The 27937-nt window shown below is 37.7% G+C and overlaps 1 protein-coding gene across 10 annotated transcripts in view; it reads left to right on the forward strand.

Moving 5' to 3' along the window:
• The window catches only part of MAGI2 (membrane associated guanylate kinase, WW and PDZ domain containing 2), a 390999-nt gene that overhangs the window by 349730 nt on the left and 13332 nt on the right, over window positions 1-27937 (forward strand). For 7 of the 10 annotated variants that reach the window (XM_051805040.1, XM_051805039.1, XM_051805036.1 and 4 more), the window contains 2 exons: window positions 229-372; window positions 18596-18734. In XM_051805040.1, the coding sequence (XP_051661000.1) occupies window positions 229-372; window positions 18596-18734 (283 nt within the window). Of the gene's footprint in view, window positions 1-228; window positions 373-18595; window positions 18735-24260; window positions 24372-27937 lie in introns of all 10 variants that reach the window. The other 3 variants (XM_051805042.1, XM_051805044.1, XM_051805043.1) reach the window with 2 other exon arrangements.

The following is a 27937-nucleotide window of genomic DNA, read 5'->3' on the forward strand; positions in this document are numbered from 1 at the left end:
TACCAGGCAACTGCTGTAAAATACTCTTTCAGGGTGTTTTAGACTTAGGCATTTACATCTTGCTACAGTGTCTTTTCAGAAATGGCCAAAATCTGTCAGTGCGTAAGTTCCCTTTGTTTGTATCAATTGGATCAATGCATTTTTGATGAGTTGTATTTTAAAGTTTTCTTGAATGTATACCACAATGTTCATGTAGTTAATTATCTTTCATTTTGTATGTCTGTACAGGACTTTGATTATTTCACCGTTGATTTGGAAAAAGGAGCCAAAGGGTTTGGGTTTAGTATTCGAGGAGGAAGGGAATATAAAATGGATTTGTATGTGTTGAGGTTAGCAGAAGATGGACCAGCAATAAGAAATGGAAGGATGAGGGTGAGTAAAATGCAGTGTAACTTTTTTTTGCAATATTTACAGATATGTTTGTTGGTAGGGTCAAAGAGAAAGCAATTTTTTAATCTCTGATCAAGTTTTAAAGAACTAATGCCAAATACCTTTATAATATAAACTCATTTTGTAGAAATTCAAGAAATTAGCTGATACATATGGTAGATGTGTGTAGTTTTCTTGTAGAATAAATATATTATTGCTGGTTGATAATAGCTTTTACCCTGTTATAAATTTTCTCATTATGTATTTTCCTTCTTATCTAAGCAACTGAAAAATTTCTGACAAAGTTTGATGTTTCTTGGATAATGATAGCATAATTAATAGTTATGTCTCTAATCACAAAAGCAAATTGATAACTATAGGACTTATATTTGATAACTTGGAAACCCAAGACCTCATCTGTGTTATTTTTCTAATTTAAGCAAGTTGCCTTTGTAGTGTTTGCTAAATTTGTTTATTGATATTAGTCGATCTTGTTTGTAGGGATCATGATTTAAAAAAACCGCAAACACATGTTCTATGCAGGAAAAATAACCTAATCAAAAATAGATGAGTTTAATCTGTCCAATTTTGATAAAGACGAGGTATAAACTCATCCAGGCTTGCTGATACTTTGCAAAATAGTGAGTACACAAAAAGGAGAAGGAAAGAACATAGGCAAGTCTACCAAGAGTCAGCATAAAAAATTGTTTATGTATCTAATTAGTGCAGGCATGTTCAACCAGTATATAATTATAAAGATGGGCAATGAAAATTGCATTCTGTACAGTGGCAATAGCACATTTTAAAAATGTCATGGTTGTTACACATATTCTCTTTCACAGTTCTAGCAATTTGATCAAACTGGGTGTCTTACTGAAAGAGCACTGTGTTTCTGTGTATAACTCAGGAGATTTACTGTGCTTCAAATCAGTCTTAACTTAGCAACTTAGTAGAATTAAAATTCAGTTAGTCCCCAGTTATGTCATGGAGTGAAAGCCCCTGGCACTGGGAGCTTGCACAAGGTAATGGTGGCATAAGCAGCCCCTGTGCTGTGGAAGCCAGTGGGGTAGGCAGGCAGGCAACTGGCAACTGAGAAATACTCCCACAGTATTTTTTGTGTCAAATATAGGTGAATTTGTGCTGCAGATAGAACTTTAACTTAAGAATATCTTCTCTGGTGAGTGTTTTCATTCTTTCCTTTCCTGTAGCATTATCATAGTGTCTTGCTCTTAATGAGAAACCATAAACAAGATGTACAGTAGCAGGCATAATGTGATTAAAGATAGGGGAAAAAATTGTGCTTTTAAAAAGCTCTGGAATCACATATTTGGAAACATATGGCTAAGAATACAGAACAATAGAAGAAGAACACCTTTGAAGAGGGTTCATTTTAAATAACAACCTGTATTAGGTAGAAAACAAACTTATTAAAATCTGTGCTTCTAAAGTACTAAAGGATAAAATTAGACTATCCACACTGTGAATAGCCAAAATATAAAAAGTGCATAACACAAATAGGGTTGGGGTTTTTTTCAATGACTTTAGGAAAATTCCTGTATGTTTTAATGAAAATTGTTAATATACTTTCTAAAATAACTTACTTCAAAGTTTTTTCATTGTTGTGGCCACATTACATAGCCAAGTGTTATTCTGGCCAGATAGTTGTAACTGGGGTTTTTTTCTCTCCTTTAAAAGCATCATTCTTTGGAACCAATTTTACCCTGCAGCCTTGTCACTAAGTCTTGTCTTTTATTCTCCTGTTTAACAGACATTTTAACCTGACAAATGGGTTTGGAACTTGCAAGACTTTTATCTTCAGTGACCTGTAACTGATGGACAGCAGAAGCTCAAAAAACAGCTTCTCCAAATCAAAAATAGAAAAAAACTAAAAATTAATAATTGCTGAAAGCAATAAAGTACACAGGAAGATGAACAAAGGAAGCAGAGTTCTAAACTTGTATCTCCTTTCCTAAGTTTACATCACCTGTTAAAAATGAAGGTTCATTCCCACTTCTTGGCTGAGACCACCAGCCTGCTTGCTGCATCTTTGTGAACCTATTTCACAGGTTCATCTCCATAGCAAAACATGGAAAAATCAGTTCAGTGCTTCTTGCTTTATATACCAACATCATTAAAGATCAAATTCTCTGATCCTAGGCTTTCAGCACTGGGGATAGCAAACCATGCTTTTGTGGTAGGATGTTATCAGGACCACTTTCCAGCTAATAGTTCTAATGACCTACTTGTTTCCATTATTGCTTTGCTTTCTGTTTCCTCCCCCTTGAACAGCCTTCTTTAATTTAACTGAAACCTTACGGAAAAAACATTGAAGCAGATGACACAAGATGCAAATCATGCTTATAGAAAAATAATGCACAGAACTCCACTGCTACTCCCACTCATGAAGCAAAGGGGAAAAAAAAAGCAAAACCGGCTAGATTGCTGAAACAAAAATTCATATAATGAACATGTTACCTGTAAAGCATTTATATGTAATAAGTAAACATATTTCACAAATAACATTTTGTCTTCAATATAGTTATAGCCAGCAAAAGTCCTGATAAAGACACATTCACATTGATATAAAACTCCCTATTTTACAGAAATAAATAAAATAATATAAATTACCTTAAAGTAATAGAGCTGTATCTATACTATTGGGTTTATAGAATGGTATAATTGAAGCAATATGATCTTTAACTGAAGACAGCTCCAGATAGGCAAGTCAAAATCTGTATGTTTACTCTCTTAGTGGACACTGCAAAACTACCATAATGGGATGTACAGTGTATAGCTGTACATCAGCTATATTTCACTTGTACACATGTTAAAAAATCTGAAAGTCTATCAGTATACATTCAAAATGTTCTGAGGTCTAAACGTATGTAAATGTGTTGGGCATTACAGATGCAGAGTATAAATTTAAAGAAGTAAAAGCTATGATTATAGGAAAACAGATGTAAATAAAGAACCAGAATGGAACTATCTCTTGCAAAAGAAAATAGAGTAGGTACATTACTGAGCAAGGTAAGTATGAAATAAGTACAATATACCAATAATAGGAGCAAAAAGAAATTGAACAAAAAGGCAATGATGAAACAACATGAAGGAAGTGACATCAAAATTGGGGCATCCTTCTGAGAATTTCGCTTTGATCTTCAGGCTTTTATGAACTCCTGTGAGGCTTGTGAGCAGATTAGAAAACAGATTCATAGAATAAGCCCTGGAAGTGATGGTCTTCCACTGACCCTGCCAAAACTGTCTGGATTTGTAAAAACTGATGAAAGGGGGAAAAAGGTTTCATGAAGTTTGTTATTGCATCACCATTTCCATCATAAGTTCTGGTCTCCCTTCCCATTGGGGTTGGCATACCAGGCACTTTGTGTTTTTATTGGAAACAAATTCACCAAGGACCATTCCATTTTAGGATTACAAGATCTAAAATAGTCTTTAATTGCCCTTCATGACAGATGGAGCTTTCTACTTTGATTTTCTGTGGAATTGTTCTGGGAACTGGAAAGGTAGAAGAGTGGTGAGTTGATGTCATACAGAGTTCATCAGTCTTACCAGTATATTGCTCTTCCACAAGGATCCCTTTTGTCAGCCTACATAGACACTGCATTAAGTGTTCAGGTTCAACAAATTATTCCCTTAAAAACAATTTTAAAACTTTCACAGGCTTATTACACTGTTCGTAGTCATGGCACCTTCACGTGCACTGAGACTTTATTTGGGCCCATAGACTCTGCAGAATGTCCAAGCATGCCTCCTAGTTGAACTTGGATTCATCTGTCACTAGACATGGAAAGGAAATGCCCATCAAAGGACCTAGAAATCTACAGGAAAAAGTGTTTCTTCACATATGTCCTCTGCCTGCATTGTTGGTAAACTATTCTCAACCAGTGTTGGAGAGCCATAGCCATAACTATGCAGCTTCGTATAAAATCATATGTCAGGTCATACACCACAATTAACTTTGGCAAGATTTTACTGCAATTCATGAATAAGACAGAGAGATTGCTCACAGAAGACTGCTGTAAGGGAGAACCTCACCACTGCAGTGGAAGTAAACACAGATCCCTCTTAATTCTTACAACTGAGCAGAAAGGAAGCTACAATGGTGAATTCTGAAAAGCCTACCTATGTCTGTGCTCCATAAGACAAGGATGTGTTAAAAGAACCACAAAAAACATTTGGAGAATTACTGACGTCTTTGGTATCTTATCTTGAACTGACAGAGGTCTGAGCCATTTCTCAAGCAAACGTAACATCAGGGGAAAAAATTGGAAATAGCTGATGATGGCAATATTAAAAAATGAAGTTGCAAGGCCTAGTCCCAGAGTAGGGCAAGAATATGCCACACACACTCTCAGTGACAGTCATACTGAGTTGAATCGGTCACCAGAGACAAGGGGTGTAACACAGGCAATGTGGAGCACAATCCCCACAGCCTCTGAAGATTTGGACACTACTGGCAACAGTTTTGCAGGTCAATTTAGATAAGGCTCATGATAACTCTTATTTTATTTTTGCCTCATGGTGAGGACAATGACTGGCAGACCTCTGCTTGCAGATCTCTATCCCTTCCTGTCTTAGAGATGGGGAACTACTGACTGTTCACAGGAGAATTCTTAAGCATGGTTGTAGAGTTTGCTAGACATGTGAGATTTAATCAAGAGATCTCTTATTGCCTTGAATGATATCTCCTGCAGCCAGCATGTTTATTGAAACCAGCGTCAAACAAACAGCCTGTGGCTGAGAGCTGCAAAATTCTTGAAGAATAAGGGCTTTTTTGTACACGGTGTGCATCTGTGTCATTTTGTCACTTTGTGAGTTACATCCTTTTTTTCACATCTTCCACAAAAGTAATACATCTCATCTCTGACATTTCTGGTTTCATTGTCTTGTCAGCTCATTTTTCTCAGTCCATATACACCAGTTAGCCCTTCTCCAGTTTCTTCATATCTCCTTATGCAACATTATTTTTCTGTTGTAGATTTTTCTTGTATATCTGTGGAACAGTCATCTGAAATACAAGCACAGCAGAATTTTTTTATCTGTCATGATTTGCAGTCCTGCTTTGACTCTTCAATCCTTTTTCCCATTTGTTACTTTTTCTGTGGTGCAGATCCCTCTTTTTGTTTCAGTTGTACACAGCTGGAGATAAAAACAGGCACAAGGGACAAGAAGCTCCTACAGTGTCAAGTATGAGCTTCTGTGTTACATAGGAATCTGTGTGGCCTTGCTTGGTCTGTTCCAGGTTGCCAAATAAACAGCACAGTAATGCTCACAACAGTAACCAACCTGTGCTGTGGACAGGTTCATGGCATTCTGCAAACTAGCATAATTTGTATATTTCATAATTTCCCTTAATAATAGCATTCACACTTTCCTTATTTGTGGTTATTCAGAAACCTTCACCCACCTACACCAAGAATTATTCCTAGCAAAAAGGGAGAATTCAGAATTCGAGAGCCAAGGCTCAAAAAATGCAGGCAGACAAGAGGGAGTCTGTCTCTTATTTATAATGAAACAGAACTTAAGTTTCAAATCACAGAGGACATAAGTATTATATTTGAAACTGCTGTCAAAATCCATGTATGAGCATTCAACAGCATTCAAAACTGACATTTTTGTCGTCGTATATGTCCTAAATCATGTTTGCAATGAGAGGGACAGAGCACCTATGAAACTCATAATCTGATATTAAAGGCCTCTCATGTCACAGGAGATGTAATTTTAAATCCCCTTTGAAAAGCCTAGAGATCAGGCTTCTAAGCAGTAGGGTGCCATGTAACAGCTAGCTGTTGCTAACTATGTCTCCCAGAATAAATTAATTAGCATTAAGGTTCTTCAGGCTTCTCAAAGGAGTAGGTAGTATATGGGCATCCGGGCTCTGTAAATGCTGTATAACAGTGGAGTTTAACAAGGTAATATAAACCTATCTCCCTGGAGCATGACACTCCCAAACATTTTAAGTCAGGCACCCAGAAATAGCTTGAATTTCTTCTGGGTTCGGTGGACAGATAGTCAAAGATGAGTTAATTATGTCCCTACAGTGTTTGCAATGTCTTTTATACAACACAAAACAGAATTCTCTCTATTTTGTTTTCATCATGGGTTTTTTTCCCATTTCAGCTTTCTTGATTGCTTGTTGTTGCACACATTTAGTTTGGTATTCATCTAATCATTTTATCACTGTATCTGTTTTTAGCAGTCCTTGATTTCTAGGTTTTTAAAAGATCTGTCTTCTGTTTCCACCAATTAAGGAATCATTCTGTGTCTGAGGCTTGGACATAATACAGCTTCCATAGACATTTCTTTGAAATCCATGTCAACACATGTAAAATATCCCTATTGTTTTTTAAATGTATTTTTTTAGTAGATGTTGTCTTGCATCTCAGAGAAGACAAAATCCAAGCAGAAATGGCTGGGATGCCACGTACTGTCTTGTGAGATTCCCATTGCATGGCCCAATTTTGTACCAGAAGCCACATTCAGTTCATGTAGTTTCACACACCATGTACCTTCTCTCCACACATTATTGATGTTTTAATTCAATCCTTCCAAAATAGTCTTTGTTTTTTGCCCTGTTGCTAAAAGAAATGGGTAAATATGAAAAAGCACTGATCATCAACAGGACTGATTGTTTCCTGTCAGTGGCCATCAAATAAAAGCTCAAAAGGAAAAAAGAACGGTTTCTTGCTCTACAGTAAACACAAATCTTTAAGAGCACATTGCCATGCAGACCCCACAATTTGCACTGGCTCCTCACTGGTGTAGAGCCTCTCATAGATTTCTTGTTAATGAAGAACAGAGCATCTGTCTGGGATGTAGATTTTTTTCTGCAGTCTGAAGTGGAAAACACCTAAGGTGTCAGTAAGTACAGTTATCAAGAAGTAGCTCAGCTCAGCTTGATGGTGATTAGAGCAAAAAGCATTAAAAATAGGAGAGAAACAGTTGTCACGCAGTAGAGAGAGTGGGTGACAGACACAGACATTTCTATATCCAATCAAGAAAGCTGCAGCAAGGAAATGGGAAGAATGCAAGAATAGCTTGATCGGTTATCATCTTTTTACAAACATTTAGGGCAGTCACAGTATCCAGAAGTGAACTAAGGATTTACTGGTTTAATAGTTAATATTTGCTATAGCAAACTTTGGAATCCTATTTTGAATTGGAAAGAAAGCATAAGATTGACATATGCTGCTGAGTGAATCTCCAGATTCTCCAGGTCCTAAAAGGCAGTGAAGTCTTATGTTCAGAATATTGGAGAAAAGTGGTTATTTCTGTTGGAAAGCCTCCTGCAAGTTTACTCTAGTAACAGAAAAAATAAGGTGGAAGGAGCAGTGGGAGGTCCTAAGAGCCAGAAAGGTCTTCTCCAGGTGGTGTGCTGGGCACAGTGGAGATTCAGCTGCTGAATACTTGATGTGAGTGAGGACTTGAGAAGGCTGACAGAAACTCCAGCGAAAAATCACTAATACTTGGATATGCCCACACATAAAGGACTGAAGTATACTCCAGGAGCACTCCAGGAGCATACGATGCTCCACCAGCCTTGATTTGACTAAGGTCTTGTGTATACATTTACAAGACAAATGCCTACAGAGTGATTCATCCCAGTTAAGTAGCCACTCTTTTTTTACATAAGTAGCTCTTATTCTTAAAACTTGCAGCATACCTGGCTTACTTCATGCAGGAATATAAATCTTACCTTCATCGTAAGCTTTCAGTGAATGTCAACACTGTCATTACAATGGAACAAAAAAACAAAGATATTCTTAGTCCCATCCACTTATTCTGTGATTTGTGATCCATCGGAGCAGTACAGGAAGATGTTAACTATGCTTTCCCACCGATTCTCATGTCCCTTTGGGGTAATCTCAGTCACACTCCAATTCCCTACTACATACATCACTGTCCAACCTCACTTGTAGTGAGGCTAGGTGTGATTGATCTGAACTCAGAGAATTCAACTGGGATACTCAAGCATATGAGCTGGATGCCATCCTGTGGCAAGAGGAGCCTGATGCTGGGTTCGTGTAATTGGCAGAACTCGAGGAAGAATATATTGACATGCAGACATAAAGCTGAGCAACATTCTACTGTCTGCACAACAAAGAAATGCAAAATGAGGTCCTCAGGGATCCTGAATATATTTTGACAGTATAAAAGTTTAATAAATCAAAAGTGGATTAACTGTAGGTGAACTATTATTCAGCATTTATTCAAAAAGCTATGTGCATCTTTCAGAATTTGTTTGCAGAAAGGTAAGGAGGAGTATTCCTCTCACACACCTAGTTAACATAATTCTTGCAAAAATGTATTCAGTTTGATACATTCAAAGCATCCTTGTGACTCTGTCTAGTAGCAAAATCCTTCAAGCCAGCTATTAAAAAGAACGAGTTAATAATCTCGATAAAAATAGTTTAGTATTAACTTTAAAGACTAAACTACTTAGTTGGAAGGCAAGCATCATATTTAAATCTGGAGTTTATGGAATATTTATAAAGGCTTTCAGGTCTAAAAAGTTAATTAACCCTAACTTAAAAAAATTAAGAATCAAGAGTGTTAGAAAAAAATGAACACACCAAATGATGTTGTTCTGATAACTGAAATGCTTTGTCCAGCAACAGGAATGACAGAAGCAGCTTCTCTTCTGTGTTTTCCCCAACCCACAACAAGTGGAAACTGGGAGAGGTCACCTCTGAAGGTAAAAGGGTACAGATATGAGGTCCATTCCTATGGCCCACCCGCCCAGTATCCTCACTCCAACAAGGACAAGTAGAGGATGCTTAGGAAAGGAATGAAGGACAAGTATGAAATGATTCTTCACTGTGCATAACACACAAGCCCCTGGCAATCAGCAGTTTATAGAATTTCTGTGCTAGAACTCACAGTTAGTGTCTAGGACTACTTTTTAACCATTTGTTTCAATTTACTCATGCTTCTGACGTTCCTTATCTGCTGTGTCAATGGATTCCAAGTCTAGATGCCTTCATTGTTAGGGAAAAAAAACTCCTTTTTTTTGGTTTGTCGTTACAACATAATAATCTTACTTCATCATTCTCCATATCATTCTTTATTCTGATGACCTATATCATATCCACCTTTTTCCCACTGAAGCTTATCAGTCTGTTTCATCTTGCCTCACAATAGAGCTGTTCTTTATGCCTGACCAGCCTCCAAACCATTTCTCAATCTATCACATTCATTTGGAGGTGGAAGCACTGGAACAATCTGCAGTTTTCAACATATTGGTGCTCCTAAATGACACAATGGTGGCTTCTTCTTTATTCTACATTCTCCCCCTAACAGTTAATATTCTGTTTGCTTTTTTGACTGTGCTGACATTTTCAGCAAGATACTCACAAGGACTGTGGGATCTGTCTCTTCAGGGGTAATGGCTGGCTTAGAGACATTGTGTATGTGATTTTCCACATGTACTGTACTTAGTACTTAGCACTTGGCACTGCTGAATTTCACATGCTGCTTTAGCACACAGGATTGTGCTATCTTCTTAGGGTTTTTAAGTTTAAATTTTACAATCCTGCATGGTAATGTGTTGCCTGCAAATCTTATCAGCCCAATCTTGAACCTCTTCACCATGCCACTTACAAGTATGCTGAACAGAATAATCACTGTGGTAAAATCTTTTGATTGTGAAAATTGACCACTTATTTAAAGCATTTTTTTCCTAGAATTTGATCTCCTACCTAGAAGACCCTATTCTTTTTCATTCCACAGCAGAGCCTTTACTGAAAGCTTTACTATTAAAAACTTTCTGAAAATGTCAGTACACTAACCAGATCACATTTATCTCTATAGTCATTGATTGCTCCAGTGACCTGCAATAGATCTATGAAGAATGGCTTCCCTCTACAATAGCCACTACACTGACTCTTCCCCACTATATCATCATTATCCATGTGCCAGCTAACCCTCACCATCCTTATTGCTTCCTTCCATCTGCTCAATTGAACAAGAGACTCACTTGGTTACATTCCAAGACCGTTCTTAAAGACTGGTGTCACACTTACCACTTCCCATTCCTCTGCAATTCAGAAATTTACTGATTTAAGCAGTAGATTATATTATATAGCCATAAGTTCAGCAGCTTCATGTCCAAATTCCTTTACAATTGAGGATAAAAGTAATCTACTTCTGGAAGTCTCTTACTATCCATTTCATCAGTCTGTTATAAAAATCTTTGCCCCTGCCGTTGGATTCAGTTCCTCATTCACCCCTGTGGTGAGCAGATCCTCTGCAGGAGTTTTGTTGATCTCCTCTTTAGTGAACATTGGTGCAAAAAGGTAATCTGTTTTCTGCAGTCTTTTCTACCTTGTGCTCAAACTATATTTTGGGATGTGACAGGCCCCATGCCTCTGGTATGCTTGAAAATATCTTCTAAGGTCTAACATTTCAGCATTTTTCCTTCTCAAAATGTCTGTGGTTTTATCTTTAACTTCTGAGAGTTAACAGAGTTAACTTGTCAGAGTTAACAGGGTTAACTTCTCTTTTCTGTTTTGCTGCTTGGATGAAACTTTGGATGAAGCAATTTCCGTGCTCAGGCTTCTATGTAGGATTTATAAAATCAGCTTTTCAAATCTTGAATTGGCTTTGCTTTTCCCTGATGGGAGCTGCCTGAGACCATCAAGAAAACACTAGAAAATTTTCTTCTTCCTTTTTCACAATCTGTGCTGGTTCCCATCCATGATTGTAGTGGTGACCTACATGTTATTAATATTACATTATGTTACACTGAGGAATCCCAGCTCTATTTTAAAAAATTAATAGTATATCAATTAAATCCAGTGGGGATTTTCCTTTTATCTTTCACACCTTTAATTCACATATACATGGATTGTTTTGCAGCAATGTTGTGGAAGGCATCAAGTCTTCTGTAGTACCAGAAGTCCACTTTGCTTTCTCATTAGCCACCCACCACAACAAACTCCATTTCTCTCTCCTGCACTCACTAGTCTCTGCAGACACTCAGTCATGCACACTTTCCACTTTCCAATCTCTCTTTCTCAAATAGCATTTCTAACATTTCTCCCTCTCTCAGGAAAAGGTAAAAAAGTGAAAAGAAAAAAGCTAGAGCACCTGCTGAGGAGCAGTGCAAAGGCCATTTCTTGCTCTGCACCATGTCCTGTGGCCCCTCTTTTCCCATCTTTTGGGCAGGAAGCAACAGCAGGAACGAAGGGCTCAACACTTCCAGGGGTAAGAAGCCACAGCTGCTTAAATAGCTGGTTGGCCACAGAAAAAAAAAGAGTTTGTCACTCTAAACCTTCATGGATGGTTGGTTCAAAAGTGGCATGGGAAACGTTATTGTAATTCCTCCAAAGATAAATGCCATGTCTCCTACTGAGACATCCAAGTTCACATACCTAAAATGCACTGGAGGGAGTCCAAGATTAACAATACCCCATAGCTTTGCTCAGGCTACATATTACACCTGGGATTTCCAGGCAGTACAGATTCTCTACTGTGAGGAAATTTGCACAGCAGACATCCAGCCCATGCCTAACTCCAGGCAACAATATTAGAGCTTGACAGTACTTGGAAATTCACCAAAATAGGTATTCTGGAGTTGCTATTTGGTCTCCAAGTACAGACAATTTTTCAGCCTTTTGGAGTCATTAACAATAACAACAGCAACAAATAATATGTAAAAAATGTTTATGTTATAAAAATAGAATGCCCATATAAAAAGAATTAAGTGTAAGTATAAAATGCATTAATAAATTGACAGCTAGCAATGCCCTCCATACAAATCATTTGAGGGTGCTTTTATCATTAGATTTAACATAGAATGAAAATGTGCAATTAATTTAATTTCATGCAACTGAGAACTTTACACCTGCTTAGAGGCTGTTCCTCATGCACTGATGGAGGCAAACATACACAAGGCTATCTTCTTAGTTTAAAAGCAAGGAAAAACCTCTTTACTGCATTAAAACTATATGTGTTTCTTTCTGGTTTACCTTGCTTCTGAAACTCTCTTTGTATGTATGGTTGCTTTTTTTAACAAGACCAGTAATAATTACTATAAAATATGGCCAGAACAAAGGCTCTGCATAAAAACTCACGTGTATTAGAGGCACTTTATTCTAATGATTTGGAGAAGCTTTGCAATTTTCTTACTAATTAACCTATCAATAGCGATGTCACTTAAACATTCCTTAGTAATATTATCGTCTCATTATTGCCAGAAAACATGCTGCCCAATTTTATAGCTCAGTTGTTCTTACACACAGATGAAGTGTCTGAATTAACTTGAACTGAAACAGATTTTTTTTAAGAAATATTTCCCATAAACACAAACTGCTTTCGTAATTACATTTAAATCATTAATATTCAAATTTCAAAGCATTAAGGTGGGGAACCATTCTGTGTTTACTTTGTGCTTGCACACTGTAAGAATACAATAGAGAAGAATTCTCTTTACGAAAGGGCATTGGGTGAGGAGGAGAACCAGTGGGTTTGGGTAGGCCAAAACAGCATCGAAATTCAGCAAGGGTCACATTCTTTAGGAAGAAAGAAACACAATGTAAAATCAATGTGTGTAAAATTTCCAGATTCATAGCTGCAAAGAGCATGTTTCTTCAGAATAAATACAACTCAGGCAGCAGACATGCAAGCTTTCCAGCCTGTCTTGCCAATGTCCTTCAACTTTAAGCTGGCGAGAACATCTGGAGGATGTGGAGGCTGATCACTCCTGTGTTGTAGTCTTTGCTGAATACTGCCAGGAAGGTTACAAATCAGAGCTGATGCCAGTCTGGGGAGTGTCCACGAATGCAGGGCTGCCTGTTGGGAGCAGGGAAGGGAACCATCCATCTGTTTTGCATGACCGGCCACCAAACAGCTGCCAGCCTTGCCAAGGGCTCATCTCAGCTCCACACACAGATCCTGTGCTATGACACCTTCAAATTAAATTGTATTCCAAAGAGCTGAAGGTAGGCTGTGGCTTTGTGAGATTAAAATGCTGCAACTCAAGGGCTGTGCTCTCAAATACTTTCCCTGCTGTTTGAGGGTTTAAGTCTTGGTGATTAGGATGCATGTGTCCTCTCAGGCTGTTATGCAAAAACTGTACACAAATGGCATCAGAGCTGAAGGTGTTATCATAGAGATGGCTAACTCTCCAGATCTGGGGAATTGTTTTTTCTGTTAATTTCTTAACAAAAATAAAATCAAAAAGTGCAATCTGACCAAAGGCCTAAATGCCATGCAAAGCGATAATGCTGCTATGTTGAAGTTTATCTTTTAAAATATTCTGATGTTTCATCTGAAAAGCTTTATATGTCCACAGAAGGCAGCTTGCTGAAATGCCTATTAAAAATAATGGTCTGATATTCAAATGTGTCACTTTCCACAAAAGGAGATAATGCTACCCAGTAAATATTGGGTCATACCCAATAAAAGATTTAGACTTTCAAAGCTTGATGCTGCAACACCTGTTAGGTGGCTGATGTCCCACTAGATGAAGAGTGAAGATTAAATGTGTCAGAATTATATCCAAACAGTCTTCAAAGAAAGTATAAAAGGTGACAAGAGAACATAACATAAATATATTTAAAGAAACACGAAGAACTGGAAAAAAAGAGGTCCACTGCTTGCTGAGAACATGCAGATGGCTAAAATACTGATTGCTTTCTTTTTATGAGTCTCCATTGAGATGTTCAGAGGAAACATAAACAAAGAGAAATTGGTATAAATTGGAATAAAGAGAAAACTTTAAAGCACACATAGATTCAAGTTTTTAGAACTTGCTGATGTTTGTGTATGCTCAATGACTAAGGGAAAACAATTTATAGACTATTAATAATTATGTCCAAGAATTCATGAGGGTTCAAGAAAGTTAGAAGCAGACTAGAGAAAGTGAAATATATTCCCTATTTTTAAAGTCAAACAATAGAGAAAAGTTCCTTTAACTTTCATTCTCAGAAATAATCTGTGACAAATTTTAAAAAAAGTTGAGAAAGTCCATCAACATGTGAATCATGGAAAGCAAATCTTGTCACATCTGTCTAATTTCTCTTTCTTATGTCTGATTTTCATTCTTATTTCTTTGTGAAGAAAGGGGAAGGAAAATGCACAATCTTCTTTTCACTTTTCAGCGCCACTTTCTATGAAATTCACAGGAAAAGGATGAGGAATAAGGTTCTAGGTGAAATCCCTGTAAAGTGATTACTGAAAATAATCCCTCTCCAAGGCTGCTTTGAATGGTTTGCTCCTGAGTAGTAGTTATGAGTGTGAAATTACAAATGTGGTTCTGAGGGTTTAGGATGAAACCAACTCAGTTCAATATATCATTAATAATTGGAGAACCATTGATAAATAATAAAATAAAATTTGCTGATGCCAAGATGTTCACTATTCATAAAGAGTTTAAAAGCATTTTGTGGTACTGACTTAGATTTCAAAATGAAAATTTCATACTAAAGCAGTCAATCTGATAAAATTCACTGAGGTGCACTGTGCTCAGTTTAGGGCAGAGAAATCAATGTAAAATAGGGGATAACAACCTAGACCATACTGCTGGGCATAATCTCAGAATCCAAACTGACTGTGAGTTGCAAATCTGATATTACAAAAAGGCAAAGGGCTCATTTTGGGAACCTTATTAGTAAGTGTTTCTCCTGCGTGGGAAGAATGTTATAATTTTGATCTATTCTGCCTACCCCCCACCTTTGTAATATCTCCAGTTTGGAGACCTGGAAGGATCCAGAAGAGAGGTATAGAGAAATCCCATGTGTGGTGTAAACTGCAGGATCAACTTTTGATCCTAAAAAGAGCAATGAGGATCCCATATAACAGGTACTGTTGGTTTTGGACCTGATTTTATGCTTGCCGTTACCTCTGGCCTCATCTTAGTGTATCTTCAGTGTGTGGGTGTATCTAAACTCCTCTTAAACAATCACAGGATTTAAAAAAGACAGAAATAGCCCAATAAATCTAAAAATTAATTCTACAACAGAAAAGATGAGAGAGCAAGAACATTTGAATACCTGGACAGAGAAAAAGCATACAGCATGGTTTCCTCCTATATCAGCCATAAGAGACTGAATAAAAAAAAAGAAAACAAAACAAAACAATAAACAAACAAACAAGAACAGGAATTTGTACCTTACTGACACATGGGAAATCACTCCTCAGTCAAGATTTTCTCTTTTATGTGAATTTCCCAGATATGAGTGTAAAGTCTAATTGAAGCTTTTCTTGGGGTAAGAGTGTTGGCAACTTTTCTCTTCCTTCTTGTTTTCCTTATCTAATCAGAGCTGGGCTTGTGCTGCAAAGGCAGTATAATTCAGTTGTACATCAGTCAGCCACCAGACACAAAATCACAGAACACTGTTAGCCCACTGCTCTTACAACTATTCATTATACCTCTGGTCTCACGCTTTCTGATGTAAATTTCAGAGCACCTAATATTTCCAAACTTGTTTCTCTCCCCTCCTTCAGTCACATAACCAAGATGCTGGACTTTTCTAACTTTCCCAAGTTACTTGCACATAATATTTTATAATAAAAGGAAATACCAAAACAGCTACATGCTGTCTACAGAGAAAAAAAAATTCTAATTCAAAAAATACAGAAAAGGTTACATTAATACAAGATAGTTGCTGCACAGTGACCAATGAAAACAAAAGAAAGGCAAACAGCAAGGAAAAAACATAACATTAACTTAACCTTTTTACATATTAAACTGTATTAAAATCTTTCTGTCTTTCTGCTCTGGAGTGCAGAGAATTTTATTTGAAGGACTGTACATTCTCTAGACAGCTTCCAGTACTCATTTTAAAAGCTATTTATCAAGGAGTGTTAAAAACATGTCTTTCATTTGCTCTAATCTGGCACTTATCTCAAAACATGCTAACAAGAATATTTTAAATACCTTCTGCAAAATATGGACTATTCAGGCAATGTGACACCAAAAAGAGCTGTCTTTAATCCTGTGAGTTTACAGGATTTCTACTGAGTTTAATTGTTTCATGACATTTAGAAACAGGTTTTCCCAGACTGGTTGTTATTTTGTCTGCCTTTGGCCTGACTAGTACCCTCATGGGGATGCCACAATCCATCTTCTGTCTGTGTTACAAAAGTGGTAACACAGATTTTCTATTTTTGCTCTGAGTTTGTGCACCGGCTACATTCTACCAAACAATCAAAAAGTCAGGATGATGCAGAGACCTGTATGGCCAGACCTGGGGGAGATCTCGCCATGATCCAGGGAGCACCTTTGCTGCACATCACTGTGTACTGGAGGCTGTCAGGAATATTTCAAGTTGTGCACTGTGTGGTACAGCCAAATGCATTTTTCCTAACAGAGAAAATCCACTAAGGAAGAAATTTGCACTGCAAAAATAAGGCGTTTCCACACAAAAATATCCTGATTTTTTCCTTCACTGTTCATTCTGCAGTGTTTACAAAGTAATAGCAAGGCTATGATGTTTTATTTGGATCAATGGCTTTTTGGTTAAGCAAGGTACCAGCACAGATTGCTTGCAGGATCCTGGGAGAGTTCCTAAATCAAATTGCAACTTCTATTGACAAAGTATGAATTCCTATTGAGAAACACTGCGTTAAGTAGCATTCTTTCTGTCTCTGAACAAAAGTAGTGACTAGATAACTTCTTGACATCCCTTTCAGTTATCTTTGATGCCAGGAGTTTTGTTGACATTTCATATTGTGCACATTTATTTGGTAAATGCTATATTTCAAACCCAGGAAGGAAGACATCTGAAGGATTACGCTTTTAGCTGACAGAAGTACCATAGTAGCAAAGCAAACATACAGAACAGAAAACAGTTCAGTATCCAAGGCCAGCTAAGAGTTGGTTTTGTTAAGACAGTCTTGTAAGAGGAAAAGGAAGTGCCCGTCATCTTGAAGTCTGTATAATCTCCTTAGAACTGTCTCTAGGATGTTCTCTAGGATATATGTTGTTTTAGTGTAGTGGGAACACACTGTGAGAACACTGTAGGTGCACACTGAGGCAGGTATGATCCTGCTGAACAGATCTGTTCCTCTACCAATGATAAAGGAGTTTGCTAAACCCACTCAACTGAGACCCTCATGCACCCCCTCTTGGCTGCCCATCACCTGGACCCACACCTCTACCAGCACCAGGAGATCATCTTCCCTCTGGGCTTCGCCGGGGTCACCCCTCCAGTGGGGTTGGGAGGCTTCTGCAAAACATGAGCTCCAAAGGCTGTGGTGCTGCTAACACAAGGCTCTCATGTCACCTCCCCATGTTCCTTGTTTAACTTTCTCAAAGTGAGTGGGCAGCTGTGGTATCACAACACTGAACAAGCAGTACAGCTTCTGCTCCCTACAGGTGTTGACTGCTGTGCTTACTAGACACAGCAGAAAGCAACTGCTCCCCTGCACAGGGAGAAGGTTTCTAGTGTCAAAAGCCAGCCAAAACCAAAACATGCAGGTTGGAGGAAAAGTTGGGAGGGAAATTGTGGTGCACGAGAGGCACAGACATCAGTGCCACATTTTACTGCTGTAGAAATAGAGGCAGAAAAATAATAATGAAGCTAACTCTGACTGGAAAGCTGGCCAGGAGATGAGTAGCAGAAATCCATAATTAGAGCCCTGGAGTTGGCTGCTCGAACTAGACAGCTCAGCCACAGGCTGTGCTTACTCCCAGCAAAATACTTCTGTGGTTGAAATAGTTCAAAGCATGCTCTTTGAACTCCAGCAAACCTGCATGTCCTATGCCATAGCACTAACCTTTCTTTGTTTAATAGTGTGCTTCATAACAACTCTTGATTTGGTGTGAAACTTTACTTCCAAGATTTGGATATTCAAATGATGGGAGTTTGTGCTTTGAACCTCTCTTTTTTCACCAAGTTAAAACAAAGTTCTTCTCAGGTTCACACAACACTGCAAGTTAAGGTGTAGCAAAGATAATGTTCCAGTGATTCCAACATATCAAGCAATTCAACAAAAACCTCTTACATGTAAAAGATGTGAGGCAAGTTACAAAGGCATTACACTGATTTCAGCAGAAGACAAGCAGCATTTGATTTACCATATTCAGAATCCACTTTGGAGGTTATTTGATCTGCCAGTAATATCCCTCAGACAGACAGGAACAAATTTACCTTGATGTGTCTGTCTGTCATTCAAGTAACCTGTGATCCATTGAATATGTCTCTTTCTGAAATGCTCATTTTACTGCAATTCTGTCTGACTCAATATTCTTCTTACCTGACAGGTAGGAGATCAAATAATTGAAATCAATGGAGAAAGCACAAGGGACATGACACATGCCAGAGCAATAGAGCTAATCAAGTCTGGTGGCAGGAGAGTGCGACTGTTGTTGAAACGTGGAACAGGCCAGGTCCCAGAATATGGTGGGTTTTTATCTTTACATTTTTCTATGTGCATGAACCTATATAAATTAATTATATTGCTTTTGAGTTAAGTGGCAATTGAAGATATTTATATAGTGTAATTTCCTGGGGCATATTAAGTATGGGCTTAAGTGTTTACCTGAGTAGAGGTGGATTTACTCACACGTCTAAGTGTTTCCTTAGCCAAGACCATGTATGTGTGTACATCACTGTCGCCTGCTGCCCTCCCGACACAGGCAATGGCTTGTAAGATGTGCATTGGAGGAAGCACTCTGAACCTTTTAGGGGACATCTCTGAGTGTGCTGGGAGTTGCTGATTTGTCCATAAACTCTCCTTTTCTTCCTTTATTGGTACTTCTCTGTGCATTTTCAATCACAGCAGGTAATCTTGTTGCCATGAAATTGAGGGGCTCAAGTTGAAACACAAAATATTTACAGGAATGTACTGCTTTCTTTGACAACTTTACCCATTATATAATCTCTGACGATATACACTGATGATCAAGTAGAAGCCAATTCTCAATTAAAAAGGGGACTTTGCTCATTGTGGTGAGAAAACAGGATCTATTCTTCTCATATTTTGCTTCAGAGGGACTTTGGGGACTTTTTTGAGTATTTAAAAAAGTGTAAGTCATTTAGATAATGTAGAAACCTTATTTCATAACTGCAATGACAGGAAGTAAAAATAAATTATCCAAAGGTAATTTCAAAGACAAAAATCTCTTTTTTTAAAACTGAAATCAGGGCTTACTCTGAAATCAGGTTATATATTTACATAAGTTCTATGATGTGCACCTCTGGGCCTTATATCTCTCAGGAAAAGGGTTATTTTTTAATGAATAGTCCTTTACTTCTTTATGCTAGGAGGTCCAAAACTCTATTAAACTTTCTTATGTTACTTTTGAAGTTCCAGCATCTTTTCCCATTAGAATCAGAAATTACAGTAACATTTGAAAATTCAGAGTAATACTTGGGCTTAACTGTAGGTTCAGGTCAGTCTTTGTTGCCAACATAAATTCGTTATTTCTCTTCATTAAGTCAGCTCCACCGAAAGTCAGTGTGTTCCTGGCTGTCAGTACATATGGTAATTGCACCATTATATTCTCTAAGCTGGAACTAATTCTGTGACTAAGCCAATACTTAGGGCAGTGTAGGTGTTTTTTCCAGCTTTCAAGAGCTTCTGAATAAGGCCAGAAAGGGTGGGCCATAACCCACTCATCTGGTGATAAAGTTAGTGAATTATACTTTTGGTGAGTAGAAACAAAGCCAAAGTGGTTTTCAGGGGTTCTGATAAAAAGGTACTAAAACATTTAATATCCGGTGTATAATCCTTTCAGAGAGTCCTCCAAGAGAATTTCAGATCATCTCCAAAACTTTTTTGTGGGGAGAGGTGGATCATTTTTAATGAAAGAACAAACAAGTATCCAGGACTGATAAAGTGATTAGTAATCCTTTTCAAGTAGCAGAACCATTTACCAACAGTTCTCCAGTTCCTCAGCAAACAATTTAATAGATCCATGAGGCTGCTATGAGCAAAGAATCAACTGTAGTTCAGACCCATTCCAAATCTTTCTTAAGATCCCAGTTCTGAATGGCACTTAAACAAATCCAAAATTGATTTCCATTGTTTATATAATCTTATAAATCTGTATATTATTCCAGAATCATAAGAAAATTTATATAGATGTAAAAAAATTTCAGTGTAAATAGCATTACTTTGGGAAAACAAATCTTCCAAAAGGTGTAAATGTGCACAAACCTTCCCTACCACAGAAGATCACAAGTAGAAAATGCATATAGAAATCCAGACACAGCTTTTAGTGCTAACAGAAAGAGACAAGGTGACTTTGCAGGATTGTTTAAAGCCAAGCTCGCCATTTGGAAAGGCATTTGGAATACTTGGCATTAGTTGAGTAAAAATGCAGAATACTGAAAAATAAAAGTTGCTCCAAAGAAGTGCTGTTTAATCAGACCATTTTCCTAGCTGCATCCCTAGCTTACAGCTCCAAATGGGAGAACTAACTAGCTGTACTTGCAAGTTCTTTGTCCTACTGCACTGAAAAAGTGTTCAGGAGTTACTTCAGACGTTGAAGTCCTCCCTTGGTCATTTCCCAAAGCTATGAGAAATACTCTAAGAACAAGGTGCCCCTAAAATCCAACAGCATCCTGCTTTAATTTTAAGCTAGAAACAGAAATTAACCAGCAGAAATGATTAATACTGGAGAGGCCACATCTGAAGAAGGTCATATTTCAAGGGTAAGCCATTATGCTGCAAAGAACATCTGTTAGAGACCTCCAGAAAGAACATCCTTTCCAGATAATGGAAAACCAAATGCAGAGAACACTGTGACATAAAATGTCAAAGAAGTTTGAGGATAAAATGGTTCTGAGAACAGCATATGGACTAGTCAGTATTTAGTAGCTCTCTTCCTGTCAGAATTTCACAGCTGAAATGTAATACAACTAATTGGAGCTCTTTTTACCAAAAAAATCAGCTGCTTTTTTTTTTTTTTTTTTAGCAAGAACATGTCAGAAATATTTCTTATTCTCATTAGGGTCCAGCTCTGGAGACCATCAGTGGGAAATAATATTTAGTTGAGCATAAAAATGCAAGGCTGGAGGACTGAGCTGGTAACAGGACTGCGATGGTGATGTGTAGCAAAAGCCTAGGGAGAAATGTAATAACAGTGCAAGTGTAGCAGGGTCCTCTCCTGGATATTCTCTCTCAGTATCTGACAAGCAAAATGGTCAGGGACTTCCCAAGTCAGTTGTAGTAATGCTGCTTAAAGATATTTCCAACAGCAGCAGCATTTAGATGCACAGCATTAAAAAGAGGAAACTTAAACCAACCAGCCCAAACCATCACATTATCATCTTTCAGTCTCCAACTTCTTGATTTTCCCTGTACAATACAATCCATTTTTAAATTTTAAATTTCAGTGCAATGTTTCTGTTAGTACAAAATATGGTGGTATATATTTAAGTGCAAGAAATATCACTGTTTGAATGATGAAGTGATTGACATCAGTAAATGCATTGTTAAGGGAAAATCATCAACTGTAAGAAAGTGATCTGTGAAAGAAAAGAATGCATATTGAAAAGAAGAAAGCACGTAGGGAAGAAACAAAGAACAAGCTCCTGGGAGGGTGTAAGTCTCCTGAATGAGTTATGTCAGTTTATAATGCCTGGAAATCTGTACATCTTGGAAAATTCTGGCTGAGCTGAAGCACTATTCCAACCTAGGGTAAGAAATAGTGTGCTGCAAATGCATAATCTACCTCCACTCCAACTGCTGATTTTGCTTGAAAACAAATGTCAGAGATCCTAGAGCACTTCAGAGGTAGAAATCCCCTTGTAGCATGTATGGTATCATCAGAATGTAAGGGAACAAGCACAGATATGATTCATGCTCCAAAACAATCGCTGACTGCAGGGTGCAATAAAAGAAGCTTAGAAAACAGCTGTTTTATCACCCAGCATCTCAGAACGTTTGCTGAGGGTAGGGATAGCCAGAGGAACTGTGCTTCCAATGAAGGTGAATTATTGCAGCTCATCCAAACCCAGAGAACATCAGCATCATGTTTCATAGCAAATAGTCTGCCAGCTGTGTTCTCCAGAGAACCAAGTGGTAGTAAGAAATCACATTACTGTGCAAGGAAGACTAGGAGTACTGCTGGGAATCCTGATCCTGAAACATATGCAATGCCTGAGAAATCTGGCTGGAGAGAATGTGAGATTTCATACATGTCACAGGACACAAAACTCACAGTCATCACTGTAACACTGAGCACTTCTCAGACAGGCATTAAAAAATATTTGAATAAAATGACAGACCAAGACTTTCCTTGCAATGGTTGCCTAATTCCCCGAGTATGCACCTACCTAAGAGGTTACTGACTTTCAGCAGGAGCTACTGGGTGTGCAGCACTTCCAAAAATCTGCTGTATAAACATCATGAGAAGAACATGTACTTTGTATAGCCAAACACTGGGATGAAGTGCCATCCCTAAAAATAAAATGAGAGAAAACTGTTCACAAAATCCCAAAATAGTAAAATTAAAAAGGAAGTAAAACTGACAAATAAGTCTTTATCCGGCAATGAGTTCTGCAAGAGGTAAGTTACCTCTAATCAGCCTCAGAAAACTACAGTTTTCTCTCAGAACAATTACTGTTTTCTCTAAATACCTTTGGAGGAAAAGCCTGGGATGTTTCATTCTCCATCCCAGCTGTCCTGGCAGTTTGCTTCTTCTGTCTTACTGCTCCTGGCCTTTCCTGACTGGAATTTTCATTACTCACTGCTACATTAAAATATATAAGTATCTAGAAGTATCTGAAAGTAATGAGTCTATAATCAAATTACTGCAAACAGGGTAAAAAGGTGACGGCTGAGGCACAGTTAGCACTTGTAGATGGACTCTATCCCTCCTCCCTGCCCCGGATGCTTTCTGTCTGGCACTCTGGAAGGAGCAAAAAACACTGAATTTCACCTGTGAGGAACATCTTCCTACATTTGGGACTACAAAATCATCTTATCAGGTTTGATATCAGGTTTCTACTCAAGTTCCACTCTGTTTTAAGTTGCTTAAGAGCTCCTGCAGGAAGCAGGATTTTAGAGACTCCAGACCATTCACAATGAGATTTGGGAAAACTTTTCCATTGTCCTGTGTTGAAGTATGGATCTAGCCCTGAGTGTGCTAGCTCATGATGTAATGCTCAAACACACAGAGCCATGAGAACTGGAATCCTTGAGGTTTGGTGAACAAGGAGTCTGTGTCGTGATGATGGTTGGTGCTTTATGGATTTACACAACAATGGTCCCTTTACCTCTCTCCCCCTGCTTTGTTTGGCTTTGTTAAAAGACATGTCCTGGAGTTGAATTGTGTATTTTTGGAGTCTCTGTTGCTTCACACAATGCTAAGTTATGTACACAACTCACCCCATGGGTTCATGAGACTCAGGTGATTTTACAGAACTAGAGTTTAGATTAAATTTTGTCTATTTAAGGCAGGAAGAGTTTTGTATGTGAGAAGTAAAGTTTCAGCATACACAAATTGCTGGTTAACAGATAAAAGGTACAAGTTATTTAGCAGTAAGTCATTTCTGAAGGGCCTTGAAGAAACTCTTAGCTCCTGTTTCAGCACTACCCCATCAACAAAACCAAAAAATGTCAGAGTTGATACCAATACAAGGATTTTTCATACAAATAAATTGGCACAGTTCTTAAACACTTTAAACCCTTTGCTTTTGATTTGTTATGACTCCTTCAGGAAGCACCTCAAGATGTACTCTATATCCATAGTCCAGGTGAATCTATGTCCTGAAATATATATGTACAGTAGTTTCAGTAATCCACTAATATTTAGACTTACAGCATGCTTATTTGTCTTAGCTTTACAGAAATACTTCTTTCCTGTTACATATAAGCTTTTTACTCAGTCGTTCTAAACTTACTAAGAATTCTCTGCTCTAACAATAGTAAAATGTCTTTATGTCACTGGTTCTGTTAATTCTAATGATTGGTCCTAGGCTGTTCCTCCCCTTCCTTTAGGAATGGTACCTTCCAGTCTCTCCATGTGCATGAAAAGTGACAAGCATGGGTCCCCATATTTCTACTTATTGGGCCACCCTAAAGACACGGTTTGTAAACTCTGCATGTATATTATCTTTCTAATACACTTTTGTTTCTCACAACTGTTAATTGAGTATTTTCCAACTTTTTCTGACATGCTAGCTCACTTAATAGTTTCTACAGTATTCAGCTTTTCTTTCATAACTGATTATCTTAGTCATCAAAGCAGCTATGAATTCTACAAGTGTCTTTTAATATCCTAAATAATAAGTTCTTCATGTTACACTGCTGCTAGTGTAAGGAACACTGTCATAGGTCTTCTATATATCCACTTTTTCTCATGACAAAAATTTATCCTCTGAATATGACTTTTCAGGTAGAAAATCTTAACCTTTTGAGAATCAAAGCCATAATTTTCCCAGTCTTTATGGAACTTGGCTTGCAAAAGTATTAATAATATGGAGGTGGAAATTAGATGCCGATCTCAAACAATATTTATATGCAGCCTCTTGAAGAAATAGCTAAGGTAAAAGTGAAGACTTTTTGAAACATGCTGTAAGGCAACACTCATTTTTTAAATGCCATGGTTATGCTGAATTCACACAAAGCACTTTGCTCTTGATTTCAAGCCATTTTCTTCATAGAATCAGATCCAACTGCACAGATTGTTCAGATACATCTAATTTGTAATACAGAGTCATGGCCCAGATATGATACCTGGAAAGTAAAGGAAAAGGAAAACCCATTTTTTCTATTTTCTTATTGATTGCTGTCATCACAGAAAACACAGAAGTGTTCAGATGCATTCAGCTCTGTGTGCTGCTGACTTGCACAATGTAGTATATTTGCTACAATTATAAGGACAGTTTTACATGTTGAACTAGACAGATTGGAAATAGAAAAGGAGTTTTACCCAAAGGTGTTCTTCCAGCCTTTGAGGTTCAAGCAGCTCCCCCAGCGTGATGCCCACAGAATTCCTGCCCCCAGAACCCTGGCAGGAAGTTGTGCTTTAAGTTTTCAGTCTTGTGGGTGCAAATCCAGATAATGTAGTCAATTGCTTGCATGTGTTTCCAGTTAGAGCTTAATCTGTGTCTATAAATAAGAATTTTTTGAACACAGGCACCTGCCTATACTTTGCTGCTGCAGAGCTGGGCACATATAAGGGTATTTGGAAATGTACCCATGTAGTTCAAGTGTGTATGTCACCATCAAAGACCTCCTAGCCACAAAGGGTAGAAGTGCGAATTGCACCATTGCTTGTACTCTCACCTTACCTCTGCTTTGTTCTTCACTAAATGTAGCTCAGAGAGATTGTGAGGTTGGATAACCAGGCTGACATTAGGGCCATTTTGCAAATCCCAGTTGTCAGTTCAATGAACTGCAGTTCCAGCCCAAGTTCTATGTGTTTATAACCACAGCTTTCTGGGTATCATCTTTATTTGTCCTCCTGTAGCATAACGTACACAGGAAATAAGTGTTTTTCCTAAAATAAATAGAAATGTAAATCCTCTATAAATATAGCTAAAGTTATTTTGCACAGTCACACAGCTGTGAATCGTTCTCATTATTTATTTGGCAGAAAGTGTTACAACAGAAATTTTTTCTCAGTAAAATGTACCCAGAAAGTCAAAAGCACTTTAGTTCTGGTCAACATCAAAACTGAAATACTTGATTGATAAAAAAACAATGTCATGTCAAATGAAAATATGTTTGTTATAAAATGTTTCCATTTCCTGTGTTTTTAATGCAAGAGTTTGGAGGGGAAGGATTTTCCTAAAGAGCCTATCTTGATGGGGCTTATCCCAACCAAAAATGTGGCCGATTCATGAGATCACTGAGCAAGCAGTCAAATTTCCTGATGCAGAACAGATATATTGACCAATCTAGTATGCCTTAGGAGAGGCCCTACCATAACGTTGTAGTGCAGTCCGTTATGAGCCCACATTTCACCCAAAGGAATTGTTCCATTTTGTATGAATAATCACTTCTGGAAGATGATCAGCAGACTTACTTGAACTTAGATATAGCACAGGAGAGATGCAGGTAGTTTGGAAGGTACCTGCTGATCAAGTGATACCTGCCTATGCTTCCTTGCACCATGGATTTGGTAGCCCTTACTAGTGACCTCTGCATTTATACTGGAAAAAAAAAATAGATTAGAAATTGGGATCTTATATTGTGGTTTTATTGTTTGAATATATTTATATCCTTCAGAAATCTCCAGTCTGCAGTCTGATGCATTTTTCTGTTTCTTTCACTCCATTAGAATGTCTGAAGCTTTTATGTTTGTTTAATAAATGGTTAAAGCATCTTGGTCTGTACTTTGAAGATATTCCTGCCTTTTCAGAGTACTGATCAGATGATCCCATTCATCCTATTTTTAATGCTCGTTTTATAAATCTCTAGAGCTGAGATTGGGTGTTATTCAAAACTTGAACTACCCTGTATATCATTCATCTGATGCCAGTGTAAAAATCAATAGCCATTTTGGAAAAGTGCCCTTTTTGTCTGTGACCACCTTGGTGGAACTGCAAACATTCATTCATATTCCGGCTGCATTTCCAATACCACCTTCTTATTTCTAGCAATACCAACCTAATTTCAGGAATCTGGGGTGTGTTTAAAAAAAAAAACCACACCATAACTAAATGAACCAATATACTGGTTAATAAAATTGGTCTACAACCATCAGGCAATTTGAATACGGGCTCCCAAAGGTTCTACAATGTTTTATTGCTATGGGTAAAAACTATTCAAGGGCAAAATTGAATATTAAAACCTGCTTAACAAACATGTCTTTAGTATTTAATAGATACGTAGCAGCTGGCAGAAAAACAGAACATGCTTCTATTAAATAACAGTGGATGTGTATGTATAAGTGGGTGCCTATAGTTATTTCTGTCTTACAGCAAATTTCTATTTTAAAAGATAAGTAGAACTCTTACATAGGTATCTCTTGATATAGAAATAGAAAACACAGTTTTGAAAAAAAGAGGGACACTTGGGAAGACATTTTCAGTTTTGGGGTAATGTTTTTGAGCTCCAGAAAATCACTACCTTTTCCTTACTTTTTAAATGCAAAAATACTGGGTCCTTTCAATAGTCCTAAACATTCTTTAGCAATTACCCTCCCAGTGGCTTTGGCCAGTCTATCTGAATACTCTACCCCAGGCTTCCCCCCTCTATATAACAGGGATAGTAATATTTACCTACCTATCTCATGGGAGTGTTATGGGGATTAATTATTTAATGCTTGAGAAGCACTTTAAAGATTAAAATTCCTAGTCAACTACTCAGTATTATTATTAAAGCAGAACCTCACTAATCCACACTCATTATAATCCACACCAAAATTGGCAGTGTCCCCCCACATCTGAGCAAAGATCTAATAATAAGGCTGTTGAGCAAGTTCTCTTATTACTGAGGCTTAATTATTATAATATAATATTCTGGAGTAGATTTACTAATATGGTGTAAAGTGTAGATAATTACAGCTAAACTCCAGTGAATAAAACAGATGAACAAATATAATCTCTGGTTTTGCTCACATAAAGTGGCAAGCAGATTTACCAGCCAATGAGGGGAAAGTCCCACCCACAAATCTTTTTCTAATATTTCTTTTCATGACTTCCTG

This window comes from Manacus candei, unplaced genomic scaffold (genome assembly GCF_025592945.1).
Source record: "Manacus candei isolate 608988 ecotype Guabito, Panama unplaced genomic scaffold, ASM2559294v1 h1tg000063l, whole genome shotgun sequence".
In the NCBI taxonomy this organism is placed as follows: domain Eukaryota; kingdom Metazoa; phylum Chordata; class Aves; order Passeriformes; family Pipridae; genus Manacus; species Manacus candei.